The sequence below is a fragment of the Ostrinia nubilalis genome, chromosome Z (assembly GCF_963855985.1).
Source record: "Ostrinia nubilalis chromosome Z, ilOstNubi1.1, whole genome shotgun sequence".
NCBI classification, from domain to species: domain Eukaryota; kingdom Metazoa; phylum Arthropoda; class Insecta; order Lepidoptera; family Crambidae; genus Ostrinia; species Ostrinia nubilalis.
Window position 1 is genome coordinate 15162374 of NC_087119.1, and position 21001 is coordinate 15183374.

At 37.6% G+C, this 21001-nt stretch overlaps 1 protein-coding gene and 1 long non-coding RNA gene across 2 annotated transcripts; one reads left to right on the plus strand and one right to left on the minus strand.

Moving 5' to 3' along the window:
• Window positions 1–203: 203 nt before the first annotated feature.
• On the plus strand, window positions 204–20986 carry LOC135086686 (mediator of RNA polymerase II transcription subunit 23). Its single transcript, XM_063981463.1, has 16 exons — window positions 204–527; window positions 600–844; window positions 924–1056; window positions 1140–2095; window positions 2176–2576; window positions 2816–2990; window positions 3183–3352; window positions 5323–5441; window positions 5862–6049; window positions 7198–7378; window positions 7832–7977; window positions 8689–8912; window positions 9460–9699; window positions 11526–11970; window positions 12336–12542; window positions 12860–20986. The coding sequence occupies exons 1-16, from the start codon at window positions 486–488 to the stop codon at window positions 12996–12998; spliced, it is 4011 nt and encodes a 1336-aa protein (XP_063837533.1). The 5' UTR covers window positions 204–485; the 3' UTR covers window positions 12999–20986.
• LOC135086648 (uncharacterized) lies at window positions 10494–11193 on the minus strand. Its single transcript, XR_010260556.1, has 2 exons — window positions 10834–11193; window positions 10494–10737 (listed from the first exon to the last, which is right to left on the minus strand). It is a non-coding gene; the product is annotated as an uncharacterized LOC135086648 (long non-coding RNA).
• Window positions 20987–21001: the final 15 nt, after the last annotated feature.

Here is a 21001-nt window from a genome sequence, read left to right on the forward strand (position 1 = left end):
CAAAGCCTTATTTCTAAAAAATCTTGTAAGTTTTTTTCGTTAATTCCTCTATGGTTTTTTACAGAGAGTTTAAAACTCAAGCGTTCATTAGAGTTTGTTTCCCTTCCCTAGCCCAAATAGTGAGCTCACTCTTTTTATCGGTGGAAACGCAGCTTAAAGTTTGACATAAGAATTTAAAAAAAAAAGAAAAAAAAGTAGCTGGGTGCAGTGAAAAGAAAAGAAAGCATCACATCACATTTTCTTCTTTGCGTTTAAAATTAAACTGGTGGCCTTTCTAGTTCAAGCTTCTATGATAAATATTATATGTAGTTTTCATTCCGTAATGTTTTTCAATTTTTAAATGTTACCACATACTTTTAATAGGTTAATTTTTTGCAAGTGTTTGTACAAACTTACACAGTAATACAGGAATCTGTGATAATAATGTAAAGTGTTTTACCATACTGTTATAATTTATCAAACAAAATCTTCGAAAAAGTCTGAAGATGGCTGAATCACAAGTTGCGAATATGGTGAATGAAATATTGGTATGTAACAAAACTTTAATTTTAATTGAATATGTAGTTTTAAGAGAATTAAATGCTATTATCATTTCTTAGAGAGTGGAGGCAGTTGAAGAGGCGTTCAGCTGTTTTTTGGTTAATAAACCAGAACAAGAAAATGAACGTTTATCAGTATATCAGAAAAAGCTCTGTGCCATCATGACTACATTGAGTGCTGACTTGCAGGAGTCTGCTATTCGTCAGTACCTCGTACTTACAGCGGTTTTAACTAACAGATACAAAATGAAACAACTGCTAAACCTTCTAGAGAATTTGGTTAACATGAACATACTTCAAGCTCGGTTTGTACCTTTGTTGTATAACTTTTTTATTCTCGCTATAATTTACAAATAAAAATGTGTCTGCAATTATAATTTTCAGTATGCTTTGCGACTGCATTTTAACAAGTGACAAACTTGTTTATCAAAATGCTGATTACTGGATTGAATGTTTCAATTTGGTTAGAAGAATTATTGGCGGGGTTGACTACAAAGGTGTGAGAGAAATTATGAAGGTATATATTTCTTCACACACACATTGTTAAACACTTATGCTTTTTTATTTTACATTAATAAACATATTAATTTCTTCTTTTAGGGTTGTAGAGAGAAAGCACATACTCTCCCTGTAAGACTTAATTCTAGCACTATGCCTCAACTTAAAGCTTTGTATAATGTTATTGAATATATATTTGATAGGAATGCATCTCTACTGCCTGCATATTTTATTGTCACAGAGATTCAAAAAGATTACCCTGATAATAATCATTGGCCGCATTGGCAATTGGCCAAACTGTTGACTAGCTTTGTTGAAAGCTTTAAACCATGTGCTCAAATGGTGTCCATTATAGGTCATTCTCACATGCTGCCTGTTGTTGAATTCTCTGGCTATGCTGATCATCTTGTAAACCCTTGGAGGTTAGATCCTACCACCTTAAAATTCTCACTAAAAGGAAACTTGCCTTATGATGATGAGCTGTTGAAACCACAAATAGCACTGCTAAGACATGTGTTACAGCAACCATATTCGAGGGATATGATGTGTTCAATGTTAGGGCTCCAAAAGCAGCACAAGCAACGTTGTATAGCCCTAGAAGATCAGTTAGTAGAACTGATGATATTACCAATGGAGAAGAGTGAGCAAGAAAATGAAGATGATGAAATGTCATCTACCCACTGGTGCTGGTTGCATTTGTCTTCTCAAGTGATTTATTTGATCCTGATAGGATTTGCATCATTCCCAAATATTGTCATGGGCTTGCATAATAAGCTGATTGGTCACGACATGAAGAAAGGGCGTGATCACCTTATGTGGGTTTTGCTGCAGTTCATATCAGGAAGTATTCAACGTAATCCTTTATCCAATTTTTTGCCAATCATAAAATTATATGAGCTCTTATATCCTGAAAAAGATCCTTTGCCAGTACCAGATTGCACTAAGGCACATTGTACACATCAAATGGCTGTTGTCTGCATTTGGATGCATTTATTGAAAAAGGCAGAAACTGAACATAAAACCATGACAATGCCACAGAATTTAAAAGTGCAGTATGAGTGAGTATGAATGTTATTAATTTGTTCAGCTTTTTATTTAAATATAGTATACAAATCCTGAGATGGTTTTCATGTTTTAGATACCTGCAACATCTTATGACTTCAAACAATACACCAACACTAACTGGATCTGACTACCGCATTGCGTTATTGTGCAATGCTTATTCTACAAACCAGGAGTATTATACTAGACCAATGGGTATTATTATTGAGACTCTTTTTGGCAGCCAGAAAGCATTGTCAAATGGCAATCCTGCCACTCCATTGCCAACAATGCCTTTATCAATGTGTATTCTGGACAGTTTAACATTGCATTGCAAAATGTCATTGATTCATTCAATTGTAACGCATGTCGCGAAACTGGCCCAAAATAAGACAAATATGCCAGGGAGCAGTATGATGGCTCCAGCTTTAGTGGAAACCTACAGCCGATTACTTGTGTATACTGAAATTGAATCTTTAGGCATAAAAGGGTTTATAAGTAAGTATAATTTTTATTGGCTACTGTTTATACAAAGCCATTTAAAATATAATTTATTTATTAAACACCTAAAAATTATTAATTTGAATTGCAATCAGTTTACATTAATTACTAGCTGTAGAGGCATCCACCCCAATAATAGTTGTCAATCTGGGAGTTTGATGCTGAGTAAAGAAACTATTATATTATATGTTTTTTTTTATTTAACTGTTAACTCATAGGGTTACTTCTATTTCCAGATCAGCTGTTGCCTAATGTATTTAAGTCCCACGCGTGGGGTATATTGCACAACCTACTTGACATGTTTTCATATCGAATTCATCATATCCAGCCGCACTACCGTGTGACTTTACTCTCCAACATACATTCTTTGGCTGCTTACCCGCAAGCAAATCAGACACAACTGCAATTATGGTAAGTTCTGATAAGAAAATTGCCCAGATCCAAAATTATTTCAAGACACATGGAGATCAACAAACGAACATGGAGATGTGTCCAAAAACCGGAAAATCAAATGAGGAGTCATTTGATTTCCTGGTAGAAGTAGGAATCTGACGCTAAGCATCATACCAATCGCATAATTTCCAGCATTATGTGTTTTTTCAGCTTTGAAAGCACAGCACTTCGTCTGATAACTAGCCTGGGTAGCTCGGGGGTGCAACTGCAAATGTCCCGGGTGGTTTCTGAACCCAAGTCTCTAGTATCGTCTGAGAGCGAAGAGCTGAATCGAGTGTTGGTCCTAACACTGGCACGTGGAATTTACATGACTGGAGCGGGTAATCGATTTTGTGATATTTTACATTCATTAGTGCTATAATTTTTGTGTGTTGATTTTCTTGTCATTTACTCGCAGTAATAGTATTTTCAACTAAAACCATATCTATCCATACTTAGGAATTAAATTAAAAGTACTGAGTAGAATTTAAGTTTTTATTGTCGGAGCAATTCTACGCCAACCAACCCAGATCACCCCAAAAAGATCAGTTGTCTAGTTGCCGCAAGTTTCCTCTACTACCGAGTACAAAGTTTTATGACGGCGCCACACAATGGTAATATTGGATCCAATACACCAATGTGTCCACGTTTCATATATTTTTGGTCCAAAATCAAAAGTGCCGGCCAACAAAAAAAAGTGCTGTATTCTGACAGAATACGTCTGCCTTAGCATTTGTTACTATGGCACCAAAGCCGTAGCTCCACTGTGCGTCGAGTATTTGAGATCTAAAAGTCATCGATTATTCATACATTTTTTGTTCAAAATCAAAAGTGTCGGCCAATAAAAAAAAAAGTGCTGTGTTCTGACAGAATACGTCCGCCTTAGCATTTGTTACTATGGCACCAAAGCTGTAGCACCACTATGCGTCGAGTATTTGAGATCTAAAATTCATCGACGATTCATACATTTTTTGTTCAAAATCAAAAGTGTCGGCCAATAACAAAAAGTGCTGTCTTCTGACAGAATACGTCCGCCTTAGCATTTGTTACTATGGCACCAAAGCTGTAGCACCACTGTGCGTCGAGTATTTGAGATCTAAAATTCATCGACGATTCATACATTTTTTGTTCAAAATCAAAAATGTCGGCCAATAAATAAAACTGCTGTATTCTGACAGAATACGTCCGCCTTAGTATTTGTTACTATGACCACAGAATAATAATAAGTACTACGTACAGAAGTTTTACTTCGCGAAGGTATTTAAAAAAATGTATGCTCAATGTCATTAACAATATGGTGTAATTTAGCCTGTCTCAAGAGTCAAGCACCATTTTGTTGACAAACGTCAGTGATCGGCACTGCGCCGAAGCTATAGGGCTGACTTCGGTAAAATGATGTGACGTGAGGTGCCAAACTGCGGAAAATGGCGGAGGAAATACATGATTTAGCATGAATTATCATGAATAATATTAACTACTTATTTACCTCTCAGTGTCTTGAGGCAACTTAAAAAAATACATTCTGTGTTTTTATTATTATTTAGGCAGTTAAATACTGCACAGTATTTAGTACACCATTTTCTTTATTTTCTTCCATCATACCTACACAAGAATACGCGTGCGTCAATGTTCGCTCGTATGTGAGGCCTTGTCGAATAGTATCCTGTAGGTGGGCCATCGTGCGTGTTTTGTTTTCGATGTAAACTCGCGGAGATGAACAGGCCTGCTATGACACCAAAGCTGTAGCACCACTGTGCATCGTAGTATTTGAGATCAAAGTCAGTCGTTTCATATATTTTTAGAGTTCAAATACTACGATGCACAGTGGTGCTACAGCTTTGGTGCCATAGTAATAAATGCTAAGGCGGACGTATTCTATCAGAATACAGCACTTTTATTTTTTGGCCGGCACTTTTGATTTTGGACCAAAATGGATGATGTCCTTTATCTTGGTCTTACGTTTACATCCAGAAACCAAATGAATTGTATTTTTTGGATGTAAGTATTGGATCCACAGATCACAGACACTAAAGGGATAATAATATGTGAAAAGGGGGCGGTGCCAGTGTCGCAGCAATATGCTCAAAAACAGAACGCGACAGCTATGATGACATCATGCTTGCAAAGTACTAAAGATTATTCGAACGTTGATTACTGATACCGCAGTGAATAAAGAGAAATAAAGATACATTTTTATGTGATCATTAGTTGGCATCTCTAGATCTCTATGATTGGATCCAATACTATAACTTGGAGCCTTGTAGTTGTGGTGTCGGCATTATGTTAAGTATTATTTGCCCGTTTGATGCAGGCAGCGACGGGGCGGCCGTGAAGGAGCTGCTGACCACCATAATGACGAACACGCCGCACATGTGGTCGCAGCACACGCTGCAGTGCTTCCCGGCCGTGCTTGTTGAGTTCTTTTCACAGGTAAGAAGTACTCATTTTATATGCCTACTTTCCATCGTGAAAGGAAATTGGTACATGTGCTTCCACCGAGTTTCTGGCAGACTCCGTACGAATTCCCATTCTCGCTCCTCTGTTCTATTATTGTTATTTTATTAATTATTATCTAAACTATAGCATTGTTGACTGATCACAGCTTGCACATCGTATACTTTTGGAAAACTTTTTCTTAGTAGACAGTAAACACTATCATACTCCGTTTTGTCCAGTTATTTCCCGTTTACGATGAATGTTAGGTCGCGTATCCACTAGAGGCAGCTTGTCTCGAGGCAGAGAAAGAGGGGACGCTGCGTCAATCTGCGGCACCCCGCGTCCTGAGGAGAAATATCCCATTCTCATTACTTTTTAAATGAGCCTAGGTGATGATGATTATTCTAATTCCAGAACCCAGCTCCCAAAGAGAACAAGCAAGTGCTCAAGAAGTCAGTGGACGAGGAGTACCGCAAGTGGACGTCGATGGCCAACGACAACGACATCATCTCGCACTTCTCGGTGCCGGGCACGCCGCTCTTCCTCTGTCTGCTCTGGAAGATGATCTTCGAGACCAACAGAATCAACCCTATCGCCTTCAAGTAAGTCCTCAGTCTAATGCCTTATTTACCGATGCCGAGTTAGGTATTAGTTCGAAGTCGATTATGATTTTTTTCCTGAGAAACTTGGCTCCCGCTGGTCGAGTTTTTATTGGCCATCCTGGAGGCGGGAATAGTCCCGTAAGTTATTTCGATTGAAATCCTAGGATTCTCGTGAGGCAGTTGTTTCAATAGCTTGTCTATCTCAATGTCAAATACTGTTTTGTCCACCTACAATCAGCTTGATGTTGCGTTTAAGGTGAAATTGACATAAATTAATTTGGCATAGTAGTAATTGACATATCGACGACTGTTGTCGGATACAATATGTGCCTTGAACTTTTCTGATACAAATATTTATATGAACCAATCTGTATCCACCTTATTGTGGCATAATATTTAGCTTACTTTTATTACCCCGCGACTTAGGAGTTGAATTTTGCAAAATCCCGTCTTAGTGAGCACCTACGTTCTAAAAGGAACCCCCATGCAAAAGAGGATTGAAATCAACACCCTGAATAATTTTTACAAATTATTTTTAAAACATAATTGTCAACAACTTCGAGTGTAGTGTCTCCAACCTTCAGAGGAGTGGGTACAACACGGGCATTTGACATAATTTTTGTCTTGTCCATGTTCATTTTAAGACCCACTTGTTGAGAGGCTCTACTGAGGCCATCGAGCATTGTGTTTAGGTCCTCCACGGTCTCAGCCATGACTACGATATCGTCCGCGAAACGAAGGTGGGTGATATACTCGCCGTTGATATTTATGCCGAATCCGCTCCAGTCCAGAAGCTTGAAAACATCTTCCAGGGCGGAGGAGGCGGAGGAGATCCGTAGGAGAACCAGAGTGACTGACATAGCCCGCAGAATCGCTAAAATCAAGTGGCAGTGGGCGGGGCACATAGCTCGAAGAGCTGATGGCCGCTGGGGCAGAAAAGTTCTTGAGTGGCGACCACGAGCTGGAAGACGTAGCGTGGGCAGGCCTCCCACTAGGTGGACCGACGATCTGGTGAAGGTCGCGGGAAGTACCTGGATGCAAGCGGCGCAGGACCGGTCTTTGTGGAAATCCTTGGGGGAGGCCTTTGTCCAGCAGTGGACGTCTTTCGGCTGAAACGACGATTTTTAAAACGTCACGTATTTCCAAAGGATACTCGAGCGTATTGGCGCGCGCGCACTTTCTGCACACCTTCGCAAGTTCTGCGACTACCTCGTGTTCGAGGTCACCAACCCGGCCGGCGGGCCGCACATCAACAAGTGCGTGGACGCCATCAACGACATCATCTGGAAGTACAACATCGTCACCATCGACCGGCTGGTGCTGTGCTTGGTGAGTCAACATAAAAAAAAAAACTCATAAAACTTATTTATTTATCCAAGTAGACTTTTAAAAAATACTTTTACACGTCCCAGAATTAAACCTACCACTGCTTCAGGACAATAAATGAGCTGAGAAGAAGCAGCGCAAGAAACTTGTCACTATTGTCAACCTCTTTTTCAAAAAATATGCATAGTCCTACTAATATTATAAAGCCGTTTAATTTCTGCCAACTTCAGGGTGCCACAACCCGTCTGAATATTATCGTAGGGAGTTAGACCAAGTAATCAACATCTCTGGTAAATTAAGAGAGGGCGTCCTCCTGCACTGATTCTAAAATAAACGATCGTGATGATTGAAAAAAAGCAATGTATTGTCACCATAACTAGATAACCATACATAAATAATGTATAACATTTCATCATTACACCTCTAGGATTAATTTTTGAATATTGCTTTTTATAGGTCCTTCGCCCTAATCCTGACGGCAACGAAAGCCAAGTGTGTCTCTATATCATCCAGCTGTTGCTGCTCAAAGGATCCGAACTGAGAAATAGAGCCCAAGACTTCGTCAAAGAAAACTCACCTGAACACTGGAAGCAGAATAACTGGTATGATATACATTTATCACAATATTTTTAATTAAATATTTGGTAGCAGTTATTCGTATTACATTAGTAAAAGATCGAATTAAAAACAATTAATTCGATGATTAGACAACAGCACGTTAAGATAAACACTGTGACATCGTATTGTCTTTGTAATAAGAGCGACTTTGCAACTAAGTGTATAGTCTGATGTGCTGTCATCATCATCATCATTTCAGCCATAAGACGTCCACTGCTGAACATAGGCCTCCCCCAATGATTTCCATGTTGATCGATTTGTAGCGGCCTGCTTCCAACGCCTTCCTGCTACCTTTATGATGTCTTCGGTTCACCTTGTCGGACGTCCCACGCTGCGTTTTCCGGTACGCGGCACACCAGAACCTTGCTGCCCCATCGGCCGTCAGTTCTGCGTACTATGTGCTTTGCCCATTGCCACTTCAGCTTGCTAATCCGTCGGGCTATGTCAGCGAGTTTAGTTCGTTTACAGATATCCTCATTTCTGATTCGATCTCGTAAAGAAACACCGAGCATAGCCCTCTCCATAGCACGCTGTGCAACTTTGAGCTTCTGTATAAGGCCTATAATAGTGAGAGGCCACGTTTCCGAACCATAAGTCATCACTGGTAACACACATTGGTTGTAGACTTTAGATGTGCTGTCGCTGTTCGTTAATTAGACAATGCATATTATGCTAATGACGTCTTATATGCGCAGGTACGACAAACATCTTGCATTCCATAGAAAGTATCCAGAAAAGTTTGCACCAGAGGAAGCAAACAGCACCTATGGTGGACCCATACCTGTCTACCTAAGCAATGTGTGCCTAAGGTTCATCCCAGTGCTAGATATCGTAGTGCACCGACACCTGGAAATCCCACAGGTCAGCAAAAACCTAGAACAACTGCTGGAACACCTTGGCTATCTATACAAGTTCCATGGTAAGTGTATTTTTGATTGGGTTTATTTTTTCGAGTGATTATTTATTTACTAATGTTGCGCCAGTTAGATTTTTTCTTATCGTTACAACAGGATAATTGCAAGGTAAAAATAGACAAATAATACGCTCTATCACATAATATTAGATACATTCACAAACATTTTACTCATGCACACGCAGAATAACAGTGTGCAAGAAACCCCCAAGTTATTTTTATGCGTAACTATAATTTCATTAAAAAATATTAGCTTTTTTGAATCCCTAGACACCTTTCGTAGATATTTAAAAAGTTAATGCAAACCAATGTAGAATCCCGTTTTTATCTCAAGTTCCGTAAATAACAATTTTGTATCCTAATGACAAAAAATTATTTTAAATAAGCATACAATATAACACATTCCTGGATTAGATGTATCCCCGAAACTACATGTTCTATCCTCGCCAATCAGACGTTAGAATTTGACTAGTAGACTAGCAAAACCTAAAAGCAACCCTAAAATGTTACTGTTTAGGTTTAAGTTATAAAAAAACCGACTGTAATTTTACAGACAGACCAGTCACGTTCCTATACAACACCTTGCATTACTACGAGACTAAACTTCGGGACAAGCCGATGTTGAAGAGGAAGCTTGTCACGGCAGTGCTGGGCTCCTTGAAGGAGGTCCGGCCGGCCGGCTGGGCCACCACCGAGGCCTTCCAGACGTACCTGGGCAAGACTGACGTGGAGGCCACGGCCTGGGCGCCTGACCTTAACTATTACTTGAGTCTGGTCAACCGAATGGTGGACAGTATCCTTTTTAAGACTTGCTCATTGTTTGTTTATTTTTTGGTGTAGTATCTTAACTTTATTTAAAACAGATATATCAACTGTTTTCATTTGATGCAGAGTTCGTAATTAAAAGTGCCACACTACGTGTAGCAAATGCTACCTGGCAACTTTTAAGTACTTGCATTATTTTTTTGGTCCATCGTTTTTTCTCTGCTTACTTAATCTAAACATACCTATTTATGATTTTCTACGACTTGACTTGGTAAATGTTTTGACTAAAATAATCTTTTTAAAGTTTTACACCCGTATTCACAAACATTTCTTTGAGGCCTCATAGTGCGCGTGAATGCACAGGGTCCCAAAAACCTATTCATAGACGATACTTCAGTGGTGACAAGCACTATGCGTCCCTTAGAATGAACGCAAAGCTAAGGTAGCCAGGGAGCTGTATTACGCAACGCATAGTGTCTATTTATGTCAAAATTTTTAGGTTATTCTCGTTTTTGAGGTTTGTTTGCTTTATTTATGGTTGTATTCGATTAATATTATCTTACAATGGATTACAGTAGTGAAGAAGAATTTGATAATTATATCAATGAGCAAAGTAGAATAAGTACCAGAAAAGTGATACGGGATTCCCAAAATCCCTTTGATTATTACAATTCAGACGAATTTAGTTTAGTTTTCCCATGATGGGGTACTTTTCATACTTTTACCACTGATAAAAAAAGACCTGAGGAAATTAACTACGAGGAGGCCTTCCAGTGCCACCTACATAATGTATCAGTTGCTAGTGGCAAATAAAACATAACATTTTTAATGAAGTTTTATTTTCATCAATCTTCAATGTCTAATTTAATTTTATGTATTTGTAAATCATAAATCTTTTTTTCATGTTCTAACAAATTATTTTCTCTTTCTATCAATATTTTTTCTCTTTGTAGCCCCAACTCGTGCAAAGCCTGGTCTTGTTGTATATTATTCAATGTGGTGCGTTTGATTCTTGTTTCTGTCTTAATCTTCATTCTTGCTACTACTAATCTTAATTTCTTGATACCTGAAAAGCAAATTATGAATTTAATTCCTTTGAGTATATTCTGCTTAGTTATTCCTCATAAATCTACGTACTATATATTTTAAAAACATTACTTACTAGTGCGTGTTGAGAACGTTTGATTGATTCCTGAGAAAGTTCTTTCATTCTTTGGGTCTTTAAATTATTCCAGCAGCTTTTCAGTTGATGTGTGAGCCTTTGTGAAACATAAAATATGGTTCAGAATTGTACGCCACTGTTAGAGTTTCCCAGGCCTGCTTCGTCAACTCGATATTTTAGAGAGGATAATAATATGCTTGTCTTCAATAATAGGCCTTTCTCTTATTAAGCTACAATCAGCAGCTCTCTTTCGGAAGAAGAAAACGGCAGCTTTTTTATCTGAAAAATAATGATTGAAACATGATTTTCACTATTATTATTAATCGAAGTATTCATACTAACCCGATAGTTGTAGTTTTATCCATATTTATTATTTAATTCACAAATCCACAATAACTATAACGACACATAAAAACCGTTGCACCGTTTGAATGACAGGAATGTCATGTCAGTTAGCGAAGTGAAGTGCGTAACATAAGCGAACCAATCACAGAACTCTATGTAACACTCTGATTTTGCATAGTCAAGGGTCGTTTAAGTATTGTTTATGAATTGAAAGGCTTGTCATATGGAACGCATTGAGAAATGTCTCATTTCGCATAGCGTTGCTGCTTTGCATAGGTAAGTATCGTTTGTGAATACGGGTGTTAGTGTACATTTTATAACAAATAGTTTCCTGATTGTTTACTCAGCGATGACAGGCAATTCTCATTTCCCAACTACCGACTGGCGGTTTAACGAGTACCCGAATCCGTCGGCGCACGCGCTGTACGTGACATGTGTGGAGCTTATGTCACTGCCTCTCGCGCCTAACTTCGTGGGAAACAGCCTCTTAGACGTCATCACCAAAGGATTCGTCGTGATTCCTCCCACAAAAATCCAGCTGTGGATCAACGCAATCGGCCTCATCATGGCCGCCCTTCCAGACCCGTACTGGACAGTCTTGCATGATCGTATACTCGAGTTGACTACACAAAATGACATGGTCGAGTGGCCATTCCCCCACACGCCGTTCCAATTGTTCAATCTGACGACGACCAACGACGCCATGTTAGAGAACAGATACAGTTTAACGCTAGCGCTTGCTCACGCCATTTGGTACCATGCGGGAGCAGGGCAAATCATGCAAGTTCCACAGTGAGTAACCTATTTTCCTATTTTTGTATGAAACTAATAGGTTTTTTTAACCACAACGGAGCATCTCTTGGCCTGGCTCACCTGAGTGAAAGTGATGATCAGGCGGAAAGTGGAAGTGAGCTTAACTCAGAATCATCAACCACAGAGGAACTAGCTTTCTTATTTTCAATTGAGAAATTCTAATAACATTGTTGTTATGAAATGTGGCGACAGACTTTGTTAAGGTAAAATTATAGTCTTTAAAAACTACTTTATGTCCGAATTCTACCAAAGCAGAAAGATACGAGCGAAACGGAGAAAATTTCGTAGTTTGCTAGAGGGGACTGCTAGGGATAGTAGTTAAGTGTTTCAACCGTGTCTTCCAGGTTCGTGAAAGAGAAGCTATCCCCTGAGATCCGCACGGAGGTGCAGCTATTATTCCTGTGCCACCTGGTGGGCCCGTTCCTGCAGCGGTTCAACTCGGACCTGTCGCGGGCTGTCATGGACATCACAGTGGCGCTGTATGAACTGCTCGCGCAAATCGACAAGGCGCAGCCGCATCTGCAGTACATCGACCCGATATGCGATCTGCTGTATCCTTTTTAATATCGACAAATGACAGTCGCCAAACGGTGTAAGCATTATGTGTGCTACTGTTAGACTGTAGATTTTAATAGCTGCTCGATATAATTGATCACTAGGTTACTTTGGTGCTCCAACACAAGCATGTTCATAAAGTCTGACAGGTTTGTTGAGTCAACAAACACGACGTGAAGCTGATTGCAGGTCGAATCGAGTTAATGGAGTTACGAATACATATTTATGTCTTGCACTAAATACGTAGCTCGCAATGCTTGTGTATTGCCATTGATACTTACGGTAGCCGCGTAATTTCCTGAACAAAAACCAGTTATCACATAAAATACATGTTCGTCGGCGACACACTGAAGAACGAAGTCGAAAGCGTGATCCGCAAGCTGCGGCCGGCGCTTCAGATGCGTCTGCGCTTCATCACGCACCTCAACGTGGAACAGATCAACACGGCCTAGCACAGCGACTACTACAGCTACACGCCGTCCAGCTCGAGCTCCAGCTCCGAGTGACTGTGCAGCTGTAGTCTGCCCATTACTGACACATCACTATCCATTGAGACTAACGCCCGTATTCACAAACATTACTATGAGGTCTCACAGTGCGCGTGGACGCACAGGATGGCACATGAACCAATCACAAAGCTTTATTCAACGCTGTGCGTTCGATTTCCTGCTTCAATTAAGCAAGCATCGTTTGTGAATACGGGTTTAAGTCACGTCTGTAGAACACCGCCCACGCTTCAGATGCGTCTGCGCTTTATCACGCACCTCAAAGTGAATCAGATCAAGAGTATCAACACGTCACGGAACTGAAACATAAGGCGCATGGAGTGGGTTGGTCTTTGCTATATCTTGTCTATTAGCTGGTCAGCACCGAACCATTATTTCGTGAAAGTATAAAACAATGCACGGCCAGAATTGATCGGCTCCACAGTTTCAAAGTCGACGCGCAAAGGACTAAGGCTATTATTGACATAGGTTGTGATCTGCCTCACATACAAAAAACTAATACTGTATCTAAAACAATGGAGAAGTTTCCAATTTTTTTCTAGAAAAAGAACACTTTGACATTAGAGTGTCATTCTCGACAATGCGTCAGGGGTGGTAAGCATTGCAAAACTTGAACAGGTGGCGTGGCGTCACGGCACCGCCTATGTTTGAGTTCCATGCGAAAATATGTAGGTAATTTAAATAATTAATTTCTCAGCCATTTCTTGATGGATTAAAAAAATAACTTCACCGGCTTTTTAGTTTTGATCTATATTTTAAGCCTATTCAGTGAAACATTATGTTTTCAACATCACGAAACTTCTCCAAATAGATTTTCAATCATATTGTAACTACGTGACAAAATCAAGCAATACAGAAGTGTATACTCAAGTAATAGGAATATCGTATAATTAATTTGTACTTCTACAAATGTTACTAAAATATCTACTACCTGCTATAACTGTTTAGTATTATCCTTCTTGGTGTTTGACCTCTGAAGAGTATATTTACCTAATGTAGTAACGATTCTGTATTTACATAAAGTATTTAATTTACTATTTTTCACCTAAAGGTACAACAACATATTAAGCCATTTTGTATTTAGGGTTCGTACCCGATAGCTTAAGCTTGTTATGGTATTTATTATTTAAGAAGTCGAGAATCCCGACTAAAAAAGTAATACATAAATAAGGTCTTCTTTATTGCTCAAAATATTGAAGTCCATGTTTCGTATAAAGGATACCCCAAATTATTTGAGACGTATTTACCAAATAAAGAAATAAAGTCGTTTATTCGTTTTGTGTACAACAACCAGTCGGGGTACATTTAAACGAATAAGGAGCAAATAATAAAAGCTACAATATGGACTAATTAGGTACTAAAGAAACAACAAATAATATAGTTAATTTCAAAAAAGATAGTTAACTTCATAGTTAATTTTATTGTGATTATGCAAGACACTGTTCTCAGTATTTCAGTACTGCGATAAATCTACCGGACAATTTGATGTTGATTAGGCTAGCATTCCCCTAACCTTTTGACGATAGACAAGCTTCCAACCGAGTACCAAATATTATGGTTTCTTTGAGTGGAAAGCTTGGACTTTTTATATTTAAGTTCTTTATTGCAATTAGGTAGGAGAATGACTTTTTTCTTCTCCATCTGCCTTGAAATTTTTAGCTTGCCTTGAAATATCTTATTTCACGTTGGTTTAAACTAGGTCGAAAAGATTCTTATAGCATAGTTTTACCGACTTCGTCACATGAAAATGTCTGTTAATGTTTAACCGAAACTACATCAGGTGGAAAAAATATATTTATTGTAATTAAATTAAAATAAATAATAATGTAAATATTTTGGAATTGATTTTGTTAGTTCATTAGCAAGAGTTTCATGTGTAGTTAAGATGCTTAAATTATAAGCTCATAAGACTCAAGATATACATCAGTTATAAAGAAAAATTTTAGGGTAAGTAGTATTCTTACAAATATCAGAAAGCAATGCAATAAATGTAAATCACAAATTTATTATAGCGTATACTAATTTAGTAAGATGACTGGTTTATCATTAGGAATGTATCTACATAAATAATATTTTTTATCAAAGTTCCCTTGAGGACGAAAGTTCCACAATGCGATGAAAGCAATAGAAGAGCCTCTAGAATTATACTATATATTTAAGTAATATAAGATAGAAAATATATATAATTATAACTTGGACCTCATATTTTTACTAAAACTGATGAATATCTATATCGTTGTATGTCTTAAGTTGTACATTTTTACACGCTTGTAAGGCTCGTCGTTTTAACAGATCTGTAGCTCTACTAATGTTGTATGATAAGAATGTTTAAATTATTGTAATAATAAGCAATTTCGATAAGGTTGAGTGTAGTTGACAAGAATTGGAAAATAAAAATAATAACATGGCAAAACTATTTTGAATGCAAGAATACAATGAATAGTCTGATTCTGAATGATAATTTAAAACGTGAGTAATTTGTGAATGGTTTTGCGCACGGTTGCGCAGCCCCGTGGCTATTTACATAGGTAGAGTTTTTTGTACCGACACGGCACCATATTATAGGAAACCGAGTCGCCGTCCAGTGGAAGCAACTGGACACAAAAAAGCGTCTACGTTTGCGTAGAGAGTGGTGGATTTCATGTTGATTATAATATAAAAAAATATATTCACCAGTGGCTTGTATACCACAAAAATTGTCTAATTTTATAGCTTTAATTGGCTAAGGTAATGCTCGGCGCGGAAGTCACAATGCGGACCGTCCATATAACACTGAAATGAATGAAAGTATAGCAATAGCACTAGCTAGACTACATATTTTTGTTGCAACATAGCCTGTATTTCAACGATATCAAGATCTCACTGGGACATTCGAGATTGGGATAGTAGAATGCAATAAATGAGATTCAAAGTGATGGTATTATTAATCGCTAAATAGTATTATTGTATCAAAACAGTATGATTTAATGTTAATTATGTGTGTGATAACATTATTAATAATATGTACGTACACTCGGCGTCAAATAAATCGCACCTCCCGCGACAAGCACTTTTCAAACGTATGCATCCCCACGTCCCATCAATATTGGTACCATTTGAAAGCCTAGTTCTAAACTTGATTTCATTAAAGGAAAGGTTTTTACCCCAAAAATGTGTCTTTAGAAGGATCCAGTCTCTTCGACAGGTAGTTACGCTTGAGACAACTTTTATGGCTATAAAACTGCTAAATTGGGATTAATCGCTATCCATCTGAAGAGGACACGTGAGATCATTATTTGGTTTTATAACAACAAAAACTGGTCTACTTGGTCCCAGAGGTGAGCCCCAAGTGAGGCCTTTTTTCAAGTCACATTTATGGTACCTCTTAATCTATCTATATCTATACTTTATAATAAATCTGTAGAAAGGTCAATTCTGTACATGAAATATATTTTCAAAATAACTATCAGGGGGTGATTAGTGATCGATACTGATGCCAAAAATGCAATCAGTAAAATTTTTGTCTGTCTGTCTGTCTGTCTGTCTGTCCGTCTGTATGTTCCTTATAGAAACAAAAACTATTCGACGGATTTTAACGAAACTTGGTACAATTATTCTTCATACTCCTGGGCAGGTTATAGTATACTTAGGAATTCCCACGGGAACAGGAATTAGCGGGAAAATCCTTTTGTATAAAAAATCTAAACCGCTTAAGTTGGACGCTTGAAATTTGGCATGCAGGTACCTTAGTAAACTTAAAGCTTAGTTACAACAGGATATTGCAAAATTCCCACGGGAACGGGAGTTAGCGGGAAAAAACATTTGTATGAAAAAATCTAAACCGCGTAAGATAGATGCAGGGGGTAAAACGGGATCCACGCGTACGAAGTCGCGGGCGGCCGCTAGTCTATAATATAAAAATGAATCGCAAAATGTGTTGGTAAGCGCATAACTCAACAAAGCCTGGTCCAATTTTACCAATTCTTTTTTTAATGTTCGTTGAAGTCCAAGGATGATTTTTACGGCAAGAAAAATTCGAATATTTCCGGGTAAACCCCGGGCAAAGACGCGGGCGGAATGCTAAAATTCGAATAATTACCGGGAAAATCCTAAAAACAGCCCTTTTCTTTTTTCCATACAAACGTTTTCACGCGGGTGAAGCCGCGGGCAAGAGCTAGTTGTTTATAAAAAAAAAGTGTGTTTTTCTTTAAGTTTATTTATTGGGCTTTTTATTTAACACCAATATTGTTGGGGCACCATGATTACCTATGTCGGAAGAAAATCTTTAAAGTTCACGTCGCGGAAGGTGCGATTTATTTGATGTTGAGTGTATTTATTGTTATTTTTCATGTTTGTTAATTAGTAAATTACCTTTAATTATATCCCCCGTTTTTTTTCTTAGCAATATAACAACTTGTTGAATATTTACGATTATTATGAATTCGAGCTGCGCATTGCCTTAGTTAGATCAATTGATTTTGTGACATATTTTGGGTTTTACTTAGGACCAGAGTATTTGTCTAAAATATTGTAATATTATAAAGGATTTGCCACACTGGATGCGGTCTGTGGTCAGGTCAAAGCAATCATACATGATGCGGGCTGCAGTTACTTTGACCTAACCGCAAACCGCATCTAGTGTGACAAATCCTTTACGCTACTTTGCATTTAGTTGTTTGTACTCTAGATGCAATACAAATAAAAAATAAGAAGTGATATTCTAAGGAAATATAAATTGGATTGTTGACACCATTTACCAAATAAGTTTAAGGCAGAATGTAAAAAAACACTTAATTGTAGCCCTGGGCTTAAGAACAAGTCAATTTATTACTTGTCTTTTGTCATCATCGCGTCTTCACATTAAATGCATCACAATACACAATGTTAGCTACATTTAAAAATAAGGGTGTCATTTTACTTGATAGAAATCTTTGAATAATTTTACTTATGTAAGGGACAGCTCCGTAATAATGTTAACTATCCTATATTTTTAAACTAGCGGCCGCCCGCGACATCGTACGCGTGGACCTCGTTTTACCCCTTCGTAAAATCTGTTGTTTGATATCATGTTGATAGATGGCGTTTCACGGCTTCCCCCGCAGAATATTTGCGAACGTCAAAAACAGTAGTTTGCCCAGCGCTGTAGATTTTAACCAATGACGATAGATGGCGCTTTTTAGACACGTCTTATTTTTTTTATTGAAATTTATTTGTCACATATCGTCATAAATTATAGCCTATATGTTAATCTGGGTTATGAACAATAATACTGTAAAATTTCAACAAAACCGTTCTGTAGTTTTTGCGTGAAAGAGTAACAAACATTCAGACATCATGACATCCAGACATCCAAACTTTCGCATTTATAATATTAATAGAATAGTAGAATTAATAGTATAGGATAGTAGGATTAATTTTTAATTTTGTAAAATCCTAAATCTTGCCGTTTTCGAGTAATTTCAAATTACTCGAAACGGTAAGATTTAGGATAAGGTGTTTCATAATCAAATCAGTCAGAAACGATGTAAACTACACGCCCTTAACGGGAATAGGTGGACTTAACCTGTAACCCTGTATGTATAATTGTATAATTATTTTTATGGAATTCAGGATAATGTTTTTTAATAGTTTTGCCAAGCTGTCCTTTACATTATGTACGTAATTTATTGCTCATCACGTTAAAGAATTAATTAAGTAAATATTTGTATAATAATTTGGATTTTTCGCAGAGTGTTCTTTAATATTTTAGAACTTTATATTCTTAGTTATAAGAATAATATTTCAGACTGGCAAGAATCATATTATACTATGGTTATTTACATGTTTTACTTATACATTATAGCTCTACTTAACTAATTAATTATATAGAATACAATAGACTTATTTCGCGACAACGACTCGAAACTTAGTTAATTACAGATAACAAGACGACAATGCGCGGAACTCGAAGCAGGCAGTGTAAATTATTTCCATTCAAATTTTCATCACGAATGCTATTACTATGCGTTCTAGGGAAAATAATAAAAGCTAGTAGGTACTTTAGTTCAGCAGGGCTACTTTATGTTTTAGGATTTACCATTCCTCTCACTCATCGACACTGGCATCATGAGTGACTGTGAAAAGTAGACCCGAAAAAGCAGAAACTGTGTTAAGCTCTGCTCTTTATGTGACTCTTAGACAGTGGCAAATATTGTGTCATACATAATTTTTTTTTGGGATGGACTTTCCCGCTGAAGCGCGCAGGGCGCCACGCAGTGATTCTGCCAATGTCAAGTAGTTAGAGCAGTGGTTCTTAACCGGTGGTCCGCGGACCACTGGTGGTCCCTGGAGGCATTCCAAGTGGTCCACGAAGTGCACACCTTGGTCAAAACCACTTAACTGATTTTTGCAGTCAAACTGGTTTACTTTTGACCGATTATGATTATGAGGTGGTCCCTGACAAGACAGAAATTTGGTAAAATGGTCCCTCATGACTTAAAGGTTAAGAACCACTGAGTTAGAGAGATACATGTGACTTTTGAATATTGGCCGGTATTTATTATGTGGGTATCTCGAGAACATAATAAAATTGTTCAGAGTCTTCAACATAAAATTCGCTACCTAAAACAAAACAACACATTGCAAACGTAGGTACATCACAAACAAAGTTATTGGGAAAGGGGAAGTTAAAATTTAATGTTATACCTACATAAATTATTTTATAGAGTTTCGATATAAAGTGTCAAAACGTGCCTGTGCGTCATCACAGAAAAGGTAAATTAAGTGCATATTTATCTCTTAAAAGTTCATAGCTTGCTTTGACTTCCGCTACAAGCGTTTGTTTTGCATGAAAGTGACCTCAGGCAGGAATACTACATTTACAATGATAATCATGCATCATACTATGACATCACCAGAGGTGTCAAATCTACAGTCAAACCACTTCCAGTGTTCATTTTGCGAAAGTCAATCAAATATATGTCATTCGTAATAACTCCTACTCTTATTAATAATTCCATACATCCCTATTATTACTAATAATAAACTTCTATTGGCCACTGGAATCTTGGGGAATTTGACACCTATGGAGCTATTTTGGAAAATGAATGGCAACCGTTCTCTACGCTTGTACTCGTAATAAACGTAGTCCTAGATTATGTTACGATCATTGATTTGGGCATTTTAGCCCCAATTTGAATGTTTATACAGGGTGACTGGAATTTAGTGGCGGAGCCGTTAAGGGGAGGTAGTCTAGGGTTGTTCTGGCAGATATCACTATGAGACCTACCGTCCTTATTTATGTTTTTGTTTAGCAGTTTTTGCATAAAACAATGACATCTACGAAGATTTAACAATTGATATTTACTTAGAATAATATCTTTGTTGCAAAACAAAACAAGGTAGGTCAAAATCACATTTTTTTAGGATTTATTACTTTTTTGAAAATTTGAAATTTTTTTATACGATTTTTTGGTTACACTCTTTAAGTAGGAATTTCTTGTAAAGGATTAGAAATGGTGAGTCTCATACTGATATCTGTCAGAATAACCCTAGACTAGGTAGTCTAGGGTTTCATTCCCTTAACGGATGCTCCACAAATTTCTAGTCACCCTGTATACAAGAATAAATATTGTCTTCTTCGAAATAAATATACAGGGTGTTTGGCGGGAGGTTAGACAAACTTCGTGAGTGTATAGGTAAGGTCATTTTAAGAATACCTAGTTCGCCCATAAGTGAGCTACTTTTTTTTTAGGGTTAAATGGGCGAACTTGTATTCTTAAAATGATCTTACAAGTTACACCCACGAAGTTTGTCTAACCTTCCAAGAAACACCCTGTATATACCTGTATACTTCCGGATACGAAACTATGCAACTGAAGTGAGAATATATTTTTAAACAAATTTATTTTGTATCATAATTATAATTAATTATGTAAGTATTGTAATACATAATAATAAAACCTATTTTCTCTCAACCATGTGTTTTTTTT